General features: G+C 36.3%; 1 protein-coding gene across 1 annotated transcript; it reads right to left on the bottom strand.

The window, feature by feature from the left end:
* Positions 1-4,106: 4,106 nt before the first annotated feature.
* LOC141406337 (ejaculatory bulb-specific protein 3-like) lies at positions 4,107-11,330 on the bottom strand. Its single transcript, XM_073991665.1, has 2 exons — positions 11,195-11,330; positions 4,107-4,642 (listed from the first exon to the last, which is right to left on the bottom strand). The coding sequence occupies exon 2, from the start codon at positions 4,636-4,638 to the stop codon at positions 4,246-4,248; it is 393 nt and encodes a 130-aa protein (XP_073847766.1). The 5' UTR covers positions 4,639-4,642; positions 11,195-11,330; the 3' UTR covers positions 4,107-4,245.
* Between the last annotated feature and the right edge of the window lie 5,743 nt (positions 11,331-17,073).

Raw genomic sequence — 17,073 nt, 5'->3', positions numbered from 1 at the left:
AACCTGGAGGGTCGCGTTTACTTTCCAATCTAATTTCTCTCTATCAAAAACCAGCAATTTCGGTTAGATAACTTGGCTAAAACCTTCAAAGTTCCGAAAAACGGAAGGCAAGTTATATGGGGACTATCTTAAAACGTAGACCTATACCAACAATTCTCATCAAGAATGTTTTGCCTTCCCAACAAAGGCTACACGGAGGAAAAAAGGCCTCTCTAACATATGCCCCAAACATATTTTGCAGAAAACATATAGTTGGGTCCTGCAAACAAATTATATGTTTGGGTGCAAAAGCCACAAAAAAACAAACACATGCACCAGTGGGCGCTTACTGAGAGAAAGGCACTGGTGAATTATCTAAAATACTCTTAATTTAATTAATTCTACAACTCTTGGGCGTTTACGCATTTTTTGTAAATATTCTTTAATAATTCATTTGTACAACGATTTTAGACAATATTAATGGTTAAAAATTTTTAAATATGTAATGAAACAACATGAAAAATTAAATAATAATTCTCCCTTAAATATTCCCTTTTCCTATTTTGCTCACCATTGATGTAAAACACATTAAAATGAATGCTTACTTGCTCTCAGTAATCGCTCACTGGCTATCTCTAACATATACATATAAATGGTGGTGGTATATTGCAGGGACGCGCTTCTTTGCAAAGACAGTGTAGTGAGGGCGCCAACTGAGTTGTTTTTGCACTTGCTTCTCTCTCTCACACTTATAGTGTAAGTGAATGAAAACAAACAATAAATAAACATCATGTGGATACTAAAACATTGATGGAAATTCTTGGGCGACGCTGGTTTATTGAAAGGCATAGAAATACCAAACATAAAAGCAACAATAGACACATAGGTACATAGAAATTACAAAGAAACACATAACAGACTTTAATAAAAAAACAGATTGAAATTATTTATAAAAAGTCACACTTTTAAAAAGAAAAAATATATAGAAACATCGTTGAACGCTTCTCCGTAATGGTGAAATAAAACACATTTACCTCAAAGTTAAAATCATCAGCGGGAAATCGGCATCTGGAATCAAATGATTATAGATAGAATGTAATAAATAGGTACATCCTTATTTCAAATATACATATGTATGTATGTATGTATGTGAAAAATTTATTGATGTAATTACCAATATTAAATGTGATTTCTCTCTTGTACAATAAAATATTTCCATTCACCATTCTGATTCAATTATAAAGTTTACCATTATAAAATGTATTGGGCATTTAATTTACTAAAAATCACAATTTCTATAAGCACTGATTTATTCACTCACTTTACCGTCTTTACTCAACGATTGCATTAAGAAAACTAAAGAAAAACGAACAACATAATTAATACAATTTTTTTCTTTTCCTCTTCACTTGCTACGTTGGTTAGCAACAATAAAGCACGAAACACACGTGTTTGGCCGCATACACACCACACACCATTTATTATAAAACAGCATTCCGCAGCCGCGAGAGCCTTGTTGTTATTCTCTTTGAAAAAAAACCCTCTCTCTCCACCCATAAAAAATATGTTCTAACATAAAAAATATGTTGGTACCCAAACAAATAAAATTGAGATATGTTACAAAATGTTGTAAAAATATATTTGTTTGGATACAAACAAATTATGTTTGGATCCAAACATATATTTGTTTGCAACCAGTCCCAAACAAATATTTGTTTGGATCCAAACTTATTTCTAACATAAATTTTTCTGCGTGTACATACAGAATTTTGCCCATTTAATTAGGATAAGGCGGCTAAAACTTTAAAAATACCGAAAATCAGGCCTTACCGTTCTATGGGGGCTATATCCAAACGTGGACCTGTATAGACAAATTTTTGGGGGACACTTTTGTAGTCCCAAAGATGGCTAAATACTAAAATTTAAGCCATTTCGGTGGATTAATGAGGTAAAACCTTGAAAATACAGTAAATTGGGAGGTACCTTTTTATGGGGACTAACCCAAAGTGTGGTCCGATATAGTCCATTTTCAATACCACACATCCTAGGAGTAATAGAAACGTCTGTGCCAAATCTTATCTTGATGTCAATATACGAACGGACAGGCGGACGGACATGGTTATATCGACTTAGAATTTTTGCTGATGTAGAATATATGCATGTACATATATATTTTATAGGGCCTCCGACGCATATTTCAATGTGTTATAAACGGAATAACAAAGTTAGTTATACCCTCCATATTATGGTGGACGATATAACGAGAAATAACGATACGATATAACGATAAAACGAGAAACGAGAGAAAATAGGGACGAGGATAGGACGGAAAATGAGGAGGATAGTGGATAAATGACGGGATTAGTTGAACTTGATGACCCGCTCCTACAATATCTTAACAGGGCCGCAGGATCCATGGAAGAGAAGTTAAAGAGGGATGCAATCTCAAGCCGCGTGTGTCTTTTGTTTGTCAGACTAGGACACCGGCAGAGAAGTTGTTCGTGCATGCAGTAAGTACTCAATGCTGTTGTCCTCCCACTTACTTTTCATTGGTCTAATGCTATATTACCACTAATAACCCTTACAGAAATTCTGATCTCTAACTTACGAAGTGAGAGAGAAAGAGACCGAGACGCAGTTCTACGTTCTGGGATTATTGGCTAGATTGACTTCGATACTTTGCATCCAGTTCCGTCCTTCCAGATCTTTATGTTTACGCCCTCTGTTTAGAGCTTACCAATGTTGTCGAAGAAGAAGCAAAGCGGTGACTTGACACAGTCCCTTACCCAAAGGTCAGAGGACTGATAGCCTCGTCTTGCCAGTTCATCAAGTGTTTTATTTTCTTCAACACTTTTTTTAATGTCACAACCCTAACTGCAAAGTCTGTCAATCCCACAAGTAGCTCTAATGAACTCGGTACATAAGAAGCTTTCTTGCTCAGCTTCATTTGTGATATAACACTGTGCAACATTTTTAAGGAGATCATGTGCAAACAATTCGAACTGAGGATTTTTTGAAAGTATAGACCCAAACGACAAGAAACCCTAGTTGGATTTTGTTGTGCCAGATCCAGCTCGGATTTTATGGCCCCATCTAAACATGGTTAAATATTGAGTTTTTAAAGAAATTCGGGGCTATATCTCTGAAACCAATGCGAATCTTCTTCTGACCTCTGAAGAAATTTGTAGATAAGGACAAGAATGCAATATTTGGAGAAATAATGAACTCGAAAAACTGCATTTTTTGCCTTAAATTTCAAAATATATGCAAAAAAAAACAACAATTTTTATACATTTCTCACCGTATCTCCAAAACCGTTAATTTTTTCTGAATGTGTTCTTTTGAAAAAATATTCCCTGGAATGTAATACACAACTCTTCAGAACATGTGATTGTGGTAAAATGCCTCTATGCCGTTTCAGTACATTTTTCAACGACGATTTAATAAAAATGTCAATAATGTAGTGAAATACGAAATGCGAGAATAAACTGTTGGTGTGAACTGTGTTTGAAATACGTGTTTTAAAAGATATGATGCAAAAAACGTTGAAAAAACATGAAGTAAGTATTTTAGAGTTTCCAAATGTTCTAAAGAATTGTTGAGAACTTTATTTGGAAGATTTTTGCAAACGGCGACTAGTTTCAACTCCCAATAGTTTAGCCGATACTGACCAGAATTTCAGCAATTATGTAAAATGTTCTGTATTTTATAGATGTTGATGCCCTAGATGGAGTTTTTCTTATGTGGTTTTTCAAAAGATAAGTTCTACTAGTTTAGGGCTACAATATTGCTAAAGACAGCAAGGCCAAATTCGTATTCTTTTCTGAGATATAGGCCTGATAAATGCAAAAAAGTTTAGCCCGGTTTAGATGAGGTCATAAAATCATAAAACCCGAACTGGATCTGACAGGACAAAACCCTACTGGGGGTTTTGTAGTCGTAATATGTACATTTAAAAAATGCATACTAAAAGTTGTTTGCATTTTCAGAGTTGCATAGTGTAATAATATCACAATTTATGTACCATTATAATAATAATGATCATGGTTATAGTATATTTTTTTAAAGTGGTTAGAAAACTAATTTAATATTAGAAAGCTATTTTAAAATACAAATATAAAATATGATTTATATTTTAATATTTTTTTATTAAAAATGTTTCACTAAACACTTTTGTAAAATAATTGAATAAAAAGACAGGAACATTAGGCATATCAACATTTACATTTTCAACGATTATTTTTTCACTACAAAAACAATATCAATTTAGATTTTAATACCACGTTTCTCGGCCTCCTCCTTGTATTTGTTGTAGTAGACATGTTCGGGATCATATTTCTCCTGCAAGGCTTTCCATTCTTCAGGTTTATTTTCAATAATGTAACGGATAACCTTCTCAGAATTGGCCTTTTGCTTTTCATTACATTTACTGCATTCAGTTTGGAGAGCATCGGGTAGAGTGGTCTTCAGTTCACGGCCATCAGGGGTGCAGGTTCCTTGATCAATCAAACATTTGTAGTAGTTGTTGAAAAGACGATCCGACTTCAAGATTTCATCGATGTCAATGTTATCGTATTTTGAGGTATATTTCTCATCGGCTGGCTTGGCTGCCACCAAAGAGGCCAGGGCAATTAATACGGCAACGATTAGAAATTTCATGTTGCTGTAATAAAGAGGGATAAAAAAATATATTAAAGAAATATTTTTTAAATGTGCGATTGGTGCAAATAATAAATGTTTTGGGTTTCATTTTAAGTCCAGAAATACATTGGCCAATTGGCTGTTTTGTTATTGAAAATCAAGTCAGTCATATGAGAACCCTCATCGAAGGTATTCTTCGTGATTCGGATTTCAGCTTCTTAACGTAATTACCCAAAAATTCTGATCAACTAAAATAAATTATCGGCACGCCTACTGTCAAAAACAATTCCAAAGATGGGTTATGTCGATCCATTTCTTCAGGTATATTCTCCCCAAAAGTTTATAGGTCCACCACTCCTGTTTATACCCTCAGCCTTTATATACCCTCACTATATATATGTATGTACCTTGATGCGACCAAAATTGTGCCTCATCGAAATAATGGTTTTAGCCCCCAAGTATGTTTGAACGAAATCCGTTTCAGACACTTTGGGGTCGATTTAGCGATGTCTGTCTGTCTGGCTGGTGTACAGGATAACTCTCGGAATATTTTGTTTAAACATAGATCGAGTTCGAAGATGGTCCATATTAGGTCCACTCCTTTGGGTATCTCCACACAAAGCCAGAAAATTTTCTCTCGAAGTGACTAACCGATTTGGTCCATTTTTTGCACATCGTAATATTTTTATTGATCTATGTCTACCAAGTTCGAATACAATCGATTTGGTCCAAACTTCATATCCCATAATATTTTGTCCAAACTTAGTGTAAGTTTCAGCCAGGCCGAACTTGTTATACCCTCCACCACAAGTTGTATTGAAGTAAAATGGAACAATTAGTTTCCTTTCGTTTATGAAGAAGAATAAATACAAAATTTCAGCAAGTTCGGTAAAACAATCTAGCTATCCTTTAAAATAACGAAACATGGATCAATACCTACAAATTTCTAGCGGAAAGTTTTTAGACTCAAAGAAGACTAAATACCAAATTTCCGATATTTCGGTAAAAGATTCCAAATACGGAAAATCCAGAGGTACGCTTCTATGGAACCCGCGGACCTAAACTGATAATTCTCTTTTGGAATATTTTATAACACCTAAGAGAATAAATAACAAATTGCAGTCTTTCAGTGGGATATTGACGTCACAACCTTCAGTATTTCGAAAATCGGGAGGAACCGATCTATGGGGGCTATATGGAAGCGTGGACCTATACCGCCAAATTTCATATGGAAAGTTTAGTACCCCAAATGAAGACCAAATGCCAAATTTCAGCCATTTGGGGCGCCACAACGTTCAAAATACCGAAAATCGGGAGGTACCGTTCTATGGGGGCTATATGAAGGCGTGGACCTATACCGACAAATTTCGTATGGAAAGTTTGATGCCCCAAATGAAGACCAAATGTCAAATTTCAGCCATTTCGGTGGATTATTGTGGCCACAACCTTCAAAATACCGAAAATCGGGAGGTACCGTTCCATGGGGGCTATGTGAAGGCGTGGACCTATACCGACAAATTTCTGGGAGAATGTTTTATACACCCAACGAAGACTAAGTACCAAATTTCAGCCATTTCGGTGTGATAATGAGGCTAAAACCTTCAAAATACCGAAAATCGGGTGGTACCGTTCTATGGGGGCTATATGAAGGCGTGGACCTATACCGACAAAATTTCATATAGAAAGTTTAATACTCCAAATGAAGACCAAATGCCAAATTTCAGACATTTGGGTGGATTATTGTGGCCACAACCTTCAAAATACCGAAAATCGGGAGGTACCGTTCTATGGTGGCTATATGAGGGCGTGGACATGTAACGACAAATTTCTGGGGAAAAGTTTTGTATGCCCAAAAAAGACTGAGTACCAAATTTCAGCCATTTCGTTATGATAATGAGGCTAAAACCTTCAAAATACCGAAAATCGGACGGTACCGTCCTATGGGGGCTATATGAAGGCGTGGACCTATACCAACAAATTTCATACAGAAAGTTTAATGCCCCAAAGGAAGACAAAATACCAAATTTCAGCCATTTCGGTGGATTATTGTGGCCACAACCTTCAATAGACCGAAAATCGGGAGGTACCGTGAGGGCGTGGACCTATACCGACAAATTTCTGGGAGAATGTTTTGTACACCCAACGAAGACTAAGTACCAAATTTCAGCCATTTCGGTGTGATAATGAGGCTAAAACCTTCAAAATACCGAAAATCGGGAGGTACCTTTCTATGGGGGCTATATGAAGGCGTGGACCTATACCGACAAATTTCATACGGAAAGTTTAATGCCCCAAGTGAAGACCAAATGTCTAATTCCAGCCATTTGGGTGGACTATTGTCGCCACAACCTTCAAAATACCGAAAATCGGGTGGTACCGTTCTATGGGGGCTATATGAAGGCGTAGACCTATACCGACAAATTTCATATGGAAAGTTTAATACTCCAAATGAAGACTAAATGCCAAATTTTAGCCATTTCGGTGGATTATTGTGGCCACAACCTTGAAATATCGAAAATCGGGAGGTACCGTTGTATGGGGGTTATATGAAGGCGTTGACCTATACCGACAAATTTCTGGGAGAATGTTTTATACACCCAACGAAGACTAAGTACCGATTTTCAGCCATTTCGGGGTGATAATGAGGCTAAAACCTTCAAAATACCGAAAATCGGGTGGTACCGTTCTATGGGGGCTATATGAGGGAGTGGACCTATACCGACAAATTTCTGGGAGAATGTTTTGTACACCCAACGAAGACTAAGTACCAAATTTCAGCCATTTCGGTGTGATAATGAGGCTAAAACCCTCAAAATACCGAAAATCGGGAGGTACCTTTCTATGGGGGCTATATGAAGGCGTGGACCTATACCGACAAATTTCATACGGAAAGTTTAATGCCCCAAATGAAGACCAAATGTCTAATTCCAGCCATTTGGGTGGACTATTGTCGCCACAACCCTCAAAATACCGAAAATCGGGAGGTGCCGTTCTATGGGGGTTATATGAAGGCGAGGACCTATACCGACAAAATTTCATATGGAAAGTTTAGTGCCCCAAATGAAGATCAAATGCCAAATTTCAGCCATTTGGGTGGATTATTGTGGCCACAACCTTTAAAATACCGAAAATCGGGAGGTACCGTTCTAGGGTGGCTATATGAGGGCGTGGACCTATACCGACAAATTTCTGGGAGAATGTTTTATACACCCAACGAAGACTAAGTACTAAGTACAGATTTCAGCCATTTCAGTGTGATAATGAGGCTAAAACCTTCAAAATACCGATAATCGGGTGGTACCGTTCTATGGGGGCTATATGAAGACGTGGACCTATACCGACAAATTTCATATGGAAAGTTTAATGCCCCAAATGAAGACCAAATGCCAAATTTCAGCCATTTCGGTGAATTATTGTGGTCACAGCCTTCAAAATACCGAAAATCAGGAGGTACCGTTCTATGGTGGCTATATGAGGGCGTGGACCTATACCGACAAATTTCTGGGAGAATGTTTTATACGCCCAACGAAGACAATGTACCAAATTCCAGCCCTTCGGTGTGATAATGAGGCTAAAACCTTCAAAATACCGAAAATCGGGAGGTACCATTCTATGGGGGCTATATGAAGGCGTGGACCTATACCGACAAATTTCATATGGAAAGTTTATTGCCCCAAATAAAGACCAAACGCCAAATTTCAGTAATTTCGGTGAATTATTGTGGTCACAACCTTCAAAATACCGAAAACCGGGAGGTACCGTTCTATGGGGGCTATATGAAGGCGTGGACCTATACCAACAAATTTCTGAGGAAAAGTTTTGTACGCCCAACGAAGACTAAGTGCCAAATTTCAGCTATTTCGGTGTGATAATGAGGCTAAAACCTTCAAAAGACCGAAAATCGGGAGGTACCGTTCCATGGGCGCTATACGAAGGCGTGGACCTATAACGACAAATTTCTGGGGAAAAGTTTTGTTCGCCCAACGAAGACTAAGTACTAAATTTCAGCTATTTCGGTGTGATAATGAGGCTAAAACCTTCAAAATACCGAAAATCGGGTGGTACCGTCCTACGGGGGTAAGTTCGGTCGGGCCGAACCCTCCAACACAAATTTCAGCCATTTCGGTGGATTAATGTGGCCACAACCTTCAAAATACCGAAAATCGGAAGGTACCGTTCTATGGGAGCTATATGAAGGCGTGGACCTATAATGACAAATTTCTGGGGAAAAGTTTTGTACCCCCAACGAAGACTACGTACCAAATCTCAGCCATTTCGGTGTGATAATGAGGCTAAAACCTTCAAAATATCGAAAATCGGGTGGTACCGTTCTATGGGGACTATATCAAAACGTGGACCGATACAGCCTATTTGTAATACCAAACAGCAGAGGAATAATGGAAACTTCTGTACCAAATTACAAAGCTCTATCTTAAAAATTAAGAGCTGTATCTTGATTTCAACAAACTGGCGGACGGACAGGTTGTGTCGACTTAGAATTTTACCCTGATCAAGAATATATATACTTTATTGGGTCTCCGATGAATATTTCGATGTGTTACAAACGGAATGAGAAATGAGAAGGTATGAAAATGGGTCATATCGGTTCACTCCTTACGGTACCTCCCTCATATTTTTGTTTAAGTTCAGTTTAAAATCTGTTCGAGTATTCTTAAAATTTTTACCGGAGGTACTCTTTGTGGTCCTTTTTACAGCGATATTATGTTTTTCGTGAGCAAGTCCATGTTTTCTGACATTATGGTAAATTATGCAATTATGCGGTGACAATCTGAAATTACTGGAGGACGCGATACATATCGAAAGGAATGTCTTACAAAAAAAGATCCACTTCCAATGCACTGCGTCGGTACATTCCTTTAGGTATCTCCTCCCCAACACTTTTGATCTTTAATCGAAATTAATATTTGCACTTCCAAAAGAGCCACAAAAATCTGGAAACCCAGAAAAATTTTGGTGAAAAAGATTTTGGTTGCGTAGCCGGTATTCGATATTTTTATACCCTCCACCATAGGATGGGGGTATATTAAGTTTGTCACTACGTTTGTAACTACTCGAAATAATCATTGTAGACCCCACAAAGTATATATATTCTTGATCAGCGTGCAATTCTACATCGATATAGCCATGTCCGTCCGTCTGTCCGTCTGTCCGTCTGTCCGTCTGTGGAAATCACTCTAGCGTCCGAACGGATTGACGTAGGTTGATGAAATTTTGGGAAAATATGTTATATTTACGTAGGACTTTTGGTATTGAAAGCGGGCTATGTAGGTCCACGCTTTCGTATAGCCCCCATACAAAATGACGCGTGACGCGTCGTCGTTTTAAGGAATTTTTAAGATATTTGGCCCATTTTACCACCGAATTGGTTGTAATTTGGTACTTTGTGTCTCCAGAGGCCAAAAAATATTCCTACCAAAGTTGGGTTATATAGGTCCACGTTTTGGTATAGCCCCCATATAAGGCCCCATATAAAGTACGCGTCATTTTAATAGATTTTGAATGTATTAGACTCATTTGACAACAGAATTGGTTGTAATTTGGTATTTTGTGTCTCAAGAGGCCAGAAAACATTCCTACCAAAATTGAGTTATATAGGTCCACGTTTTGTTATAGCCCCCATATAAGACCCCTTATAAAGTACGCGTCATTTTAATAGATTTTGAATGTATTAGACCCATTTGACCAAAGAATCGGTTGTAACTTTGTATTTTGTGTTTCCAGAGGCTAAGAAACATTTCTACCATAAAATGTTTATATAGGTCCACGTGTTGATATAGCCCCCATAATACAATATCTCCCGATTTTCGATATTTTGAACGTTTTAGCCTCATTATCACACCGATATGGCTGAATTTTGGTATTTAGTCTTCTTTAGGCGTATAAAACTTTCCCCCAGAAATTTGTAGGTATAGGTCCACGCCATTATATAGCCCCCATAGAACGGTACCTTCCGAATTTCGGTATTTTGAAGGTTGTGGCCACATTAATCCACCGAAATGGCTGAAATTTGTGGTGGAGGGTATAAAAAGTTCGGCCCGGCAGAACTTAACGCTTTTCTTACTTGTTATAGATTAAAGTTTCAATTCACACAGGCTGAGGATATATCTCTGATACTTTTTTACTTGTTTTATTGATTTTTTTACAATCATTGGCAGAGGGTGTTTACCGGTCTTTCTGATTCTTTTTTAATTGTTTTTTTTTTTATTTAACGCTTCCACTATTTATTCCATCAGAGCTTTCGTTTGCGCTATCCAGGCACATAAAGGATGCCCAATTTTTTGCATAACATTTCTTCAGTTTTTCACCAGGGAATTCTGTGCTATGGATAAGATAGACAAACTTCGTGAGGAATTTTCGTCGTGGATTGTGATCACCACTGTAATCTCTTTTATGGTTTTGGGTTTTTTATGTCTAATTTTCACGTGTTTTATTTCATAACACACACACATTCTTTTTTCTATATTATCAATTTTGAATCAATTTTCATAAATGTTAATTATTGTACAGTATTTTATTTTTTAATTATTTTTTTTTAACAAGAAAATCAACTTACAAAATTGAAGCGAAAAATGGTTTTCTTAGCGGGGTTTTGTTTTTTATTGTAAACAAAAAACTCTGACTAACTTCTGTCCAGATTCTAGCCACCTATTTATATAAGAACTTATTGTTTGTTGTTTGGTTGATATTCAATTCGAATATTGAGTATTGAGCACTGCAACTCAATTTCTAAAACCACTCATTACTTGGTCGGTCGGTTGGTTGGTTGGTTGGTGCATTTACTCATGCGTGAATTCTGAATAGAAAATCTCGGGAAGCTTTTTTATTGTTCTTTTGAGCTAAAGCTGTGCATGTTAATGTGATGCGACGATGTGTTGATTGATTGAAAATTGCCGCCTTGGATATCGTATCTCATGAAGCTGTTAACAAAAGTGATTTAAATTTTTATGATTGTATTTAGTTGATTTAATTGTTTTTTTATTATTCAATTGCACCGGGGGAATTTTTTTCCATATTTTATTATGCGAAGTATCAGGAAAGAAAGGATAGCTTTGCTTGATCAATTGGTAATTTTGCCTTATTGCATCTTTTGTTAGCTATTTTATTTTGTAATATTATGAGTCTAGAAATATGCACATGAATTTTTCTATTTTAAAATGACTATCAAATTATAGATGACACACCTTATATCAGATACGATACCGGAGTGAACAATATTTCGGTATATATTGCCTTCACAGTGAGCTGATGACATGAGAAAAAGTAATCAAACAACAATGTACGGAAACTGCACATAAAATACCAATTTACATTGGCGGACACATTCTGAAAAATATAAACAGCAGGGAAACTTCTTTAGGAAAGGACAATGACTGCTGACTCCATGTTTGATAGGTATGAGGCAGACGAGAAAAAGTTTGTGTCTTACGTTGTTGAACACTGAGTGACAAATTAAGTGCTCGATGGTATCTAAAACCTCTTCATCTTCACATAGCCTGCAGTAATCAACATGGTCGTTTCACCAAGTTCTGGATCATAAATAAAAGTGTCCCGTCCCTATTGATTAGACGTAAGGAATACGAAAACACAAGAGTATACCACTCTGGAAACCTAAACGGTGTACATAGAAAAGACGTGGGCATTATAATATAGATTATATAGATTATCCATGAAGCTGGATATGTCCCAATGCCTGAAAGAACAATGATGGTAAAAATAAAAGGAATACCAATAAACATGAATATACGAGTATGTAATCCAAGTCTATGCACCCACATGTGATGGGAGTTCAGATGAAGTTGAAATATTCTACGACGACATAGGAAAACTTTTGAAAATGACAAAACCTCACGAATTGACCATCATACAGGGTGACTTCAGTGCTAAAGTTGGCAATGAACATGTAGCTGGCGTCACGGGAAAACATGACTTGGGGGAAAGAAACGAAAGGGGAGATTGACTCGTACAGTTCTGTCAAGAACACAATTTTATAATATCTATTTCAACTCCTCCCAAGAACCACTGTGGTTCGTAACCAAATAGATTACATTCTGATCAACAGACATTTTAGTTCCTGTATAGCACAATGTTCTACATATCCTGGAGCGGATATACCATCAGATCATAACCTTCTTATGGCAAATGTTCGGACAAAACTTGCAACAATTAAGCGCAAAAACCCGATCGAAACCCGATTTCAATAAATTAAGCAAACCGATAATTAAACAAGCACTTACGGATACAATAAACGCAGACCTTAGAAGAATTCATCAAGACGAAAGAGATACTGATCTCGCTAAGAAAGCAAATATGGAAAGAATACGTATTAAAACTATTTACAGATCATGAAAGATCAGATTGTGATCGTAATTAAAACTCTGACATAAACAAAAATTCTCTCGTAAGTGTAAATCCTATTACCAAAGAAGAAGTCATATATGCACTAAAATCGTTAAAGGACAAAAAAGCCGTTGGTCCAGATGAAATTTCCGTCGAAATGCTCAAATTAATCGATCAAAACAATATACAGTTGTTTGTGAAACTGTTCAATAATATTTACGACACAGGACAATATCCGCGAGATTGGTTGAAATCTATATTTGTCCCCATACCAAAGAAAGCAAACGCCAGAAAAAGCGACGATTATAGATTAACAAGTGAGAAAAGGCTATAGTCGGTACGGGGCCGACTATGTGATACCCTACACCACTACCCCTGTAAATAATCTGTTCACTCGAAAACATTTCTTTTATGGAGATACGAAAGTTTTCACCTATCTGGCTTTTATACCAAATGACTTAAGGCGAACTGAACCAAAATAATTAATATTTAATTTTATATTTGACTACTGTCGACATCACCAACATCAATAGGCTTTTATCTCTGTGAGAAAATTTCGTGATGATCCGATCAAAATTCCGACCTGTAGTGTGATTGCAGAAAAAGTGGAAAGAGGGATGCATTAACGACTATTGCGATATCTCTATTAGGGTTATGACTTTTTTACAACCTCATATCCCTGTATCATAGCGTGATGAGTTTTGTCATAAGATTACATAAAATCATAATTATAAGGTGATTCGGTAAAAAAACCTCACGCACAAAATGATTTTAAAATTTAAATTTATCAAAATTATAATTTTTTGAAGTCACTGTAAGCCGATATACAATTGAAAATAAACTTTAGAGTCACATGAGATAATTAAACTGACATAACATTAATTTCTCACTAATTTTCTTCAATTCTTAGAATCGTAAAAATGTCGTAAACGCTTTTATTTAAAGATATAATTTTTTAACAAAAAAACTAAAAATTTAAAATTTTTTCAAACTGGATTGTGCATGACCTTTTTTAATATTTGAATGAAATAAACAATATTATAGTTATTAGTAGGCTTATATTTATTTATTCGTGCAACAAAAAAAATTTTTTGAAATTTTTTTTTTTTTCATTTCATATGTACATTTTTTCAAAAAATTATATTTTTAAAATCGATTTGTGCGTGAACTTTTTTTATATTTCAATGAAATAAACGATAGCGTAGTGATTATTAGGCAAAAGTTCATTCATCCCTGCTACAGGAAATCATTTTTGAGAAAAAATGTCAAAAAGTCATAACCCTAATCTCTATACGCCAACCTACTTTGCATAATTTCAAAGATGGGATTTTCTACTTTCTTAGTCAGGCTTTGCTTTTTGAAGGTCCCCAACCAAAGGTGTGAAATCCGTCATTACTATTAAAATCGCAAAAATGAGAAGTTGGGTTTTATTAGCGACTATTGCGATATCTTCGTTGTTTAACCACCTACGACAACCTACGTTACATCGTTGTAAAGGTGATATTTTCTACTTTCATTGCCAATAGGCTTCAATAGGCTTCTTCCTCTGTGAGACCCTCATTAACCCTCGAAATTTGATTTCCAAAAAAATGGAACAATGGGATGAATTACCGACTATTGTGATATCTCCGCTAGTTGGTCACCTACGCCGACCTAGTTTGCATCATTGTAAAGGTGGAATCTTTTACTTTCATAGTCAGGCTTTGCTTTTGGAAAGTCCCCAGCCAAAGCTGTGATATTCGTCATTATAACTAAAATCGCAAGCAAGAAAATTTGGGGTTTATTTGCGACTATTGTGATATCTTCGTTATTTGATCACCTACAAGAACCTACATCATTAGAAAGGTGATATTTTCTACTTTCATTGTCAGGTTTTGCTTTTGGTATACCCCATATAGAAGCTGAGACATTAGCTTTGGAAAAAACTTTGACTTTTTATCCAAATAAGTTTTTTGTCCATTCCGACCCCTAAATATTATCCGACCATCACCAAAATCAATAGGTTTCTTTCCCTCCGGGACCCCCATCAACACCCAAAATTAAGTGACGATCCGATCAAAATTGCGACCTGTAGCGTGATTACAAAGTTTAGATGGACGGACGGACTGACGGACGGACACACATAGCCAGATCGACTCAGCTCGTCGAGACATTCATTTTGATATATGGTAACATGGGGTGCCTTCGCCACTGGGGCGGCTACGCCATCGCCGATTTTCTCGCAAAATACAAGTGCTAGAAAAAGTCCGTTAAAGACAAAATTGTGAGTTTAATGAAGATCTATCATCTCCCAAAAGTTGGCAGTTGTGTCATAAGTATGATAGTGGACGCACGCGGTTTTGTGTTTTGAGGGTATTGCGAAAAATAATTATGGTAGATGTTTTTTGTGATATCTTCTTTACCTTTTGTGATATCAAAAACATATTTTATACCGTTAGAAGACAACTACTGAAGAATAGAAATCCCAATAATATGCATGAAAAAAACAATAACAAATGTCAATATATTCATATTATGAGATATGTTTGGGGTGGGGCGCCTACGCCATGATAGGGGTGTGGTGGGTAAATGTCAGAAATTTCTCATGTTTAACTTCAATTCTTTATGTCATAGATATACCACACTATAATGTGAAGTTAAAATCAAATAGTATCATAAACGTATCTTGTTTTGGTTATATTATGATTTTTGTACATAAATTCAAGGAACCTATTTCAATTAACCGCTAGAATCGGTTACTATTTGTGAATTTTAGAATCATTTTTGATTATTTAATAGAAAACATGTTCCTTTTTCGCATAATGTTGATATTTAAGGAAAAAGTAATGTAAATTATAGTTTTAGAGTCCGTTGGAAAATGTTCAATATCGATGACGAAGCTGCCCCATGGGTGGGGAGGCTTCGCCACTTTTTAGACATTTTGTAAATTCTCAAAAATAATATTTTAAAAACAAAATTATAATCACTTATATATCAAAACTTATAGTCAAGATACGCTAATATTTGTACCAAAAATAATATTTGAAAAAACTTTAAATGTGTCGGTATGAGAACATTTTGAACAAAAACGTGGCGAAGGCGCCCCATGTTACCATATATAAGTATGGGTCTACGACCATTATTGCGATGCGTTACAAACTTTTTGGCCAAAACCAACTTATAATACCCTCCCCACATAGTGGTGTAGGGTATAATTAGCCTAATGAGCCACGCCTTCAAAATATTCCTACGTTTAATTCACAAAATAATATACCCCAGATGCAAAGCAGCAATGGGAGAAACGCAATTTGGATTTAAAGAGGGAATGGGAACTCGAGAAGCACTACTTGGTGTTCAAGTGCTAATCCAAAAGTGTCGCGATGTCCAAAAAGAAGATTTATGTGTAGCGAGTTCTTTAGTGGGACTCCAAAGTCTCTTAAGTTCTCTCAATGAGATAAGTAATTCATACGGATTAAACATAAATCTTAATAAGACATAATATATGATCGTTATTAAAAGTAACAATTTCTACAACTCCACACTAAAAATCCGTGAATCAGAAATAGAGAGAGTAAAATCGTATAAATACTTGGGAGCACAAATAACTGAGCAGTGGTAATCTTCTAATGAAATATGATGTCGGATAGAAATGGCTAGAGAAGCGTTTCTCAAATTAAGTACTAAGCTTCCACGACATCAACATTGAACTTAAAACTCGCTTTATAAAGTGCTATGTATGATCTTTTCTATTGTACGGGGCTGAAACATCAGCAGACGAGATGAAATTGGAAGCATTTGAAATGTGGGCATACCGACTTGTGCTCAAAATTCCATGAACCTATCGAGTGTCAAATACCGAAGTTCTGCGAAGAAGAAAGAAATACAACGGCAGCTAATTAAAACCATCAAAACCCGAAAAGTTTCCTATTTGGGACATTTGATGAGGAACAACGAATATAGGATCCTGCAGATCATTCTCAAATCCCAAGTTGAAGGAAGACGTGGTAGAAGTCGAAGAGAATTGTCCTGGCTAAAAAATATTCTAGACTGGACCGGATACAGTGATGAACTCAGTATTCTAACAGCGGCTAAAAACCGACAATTATCGATTTCCAC

This window comes from Musca autumnalis, unplaced genomic scaffold (genome assembly GCF_047663935.1).
Source record: "Musca autumnalis isolate F117 unplaced genomic scaffold, ASM4766393v1 scaffold_5, whole genome shotgun sequence".
Taxonomy (NCBI): Eukaryota; Metazoa; Arthropoda; class Insecta; order Diptera; family Muscidae; genus Musca; species Musca autumnalis.
Note: the sequence above shows the minus strand (reverse complement) of the source record. Positions and strands in the feature narration are given on the sequence as shown.

What these genes read in the sequence shown, in the direction of transcription:
- LOC141406337 (XM_073991665.1), bottom strand. Translation starts at nt 4,638, where the DNA reads ATGAAATTTCTAATCGTTGCCGTATTAATTGCCCTGGCCTCTTTGGTG.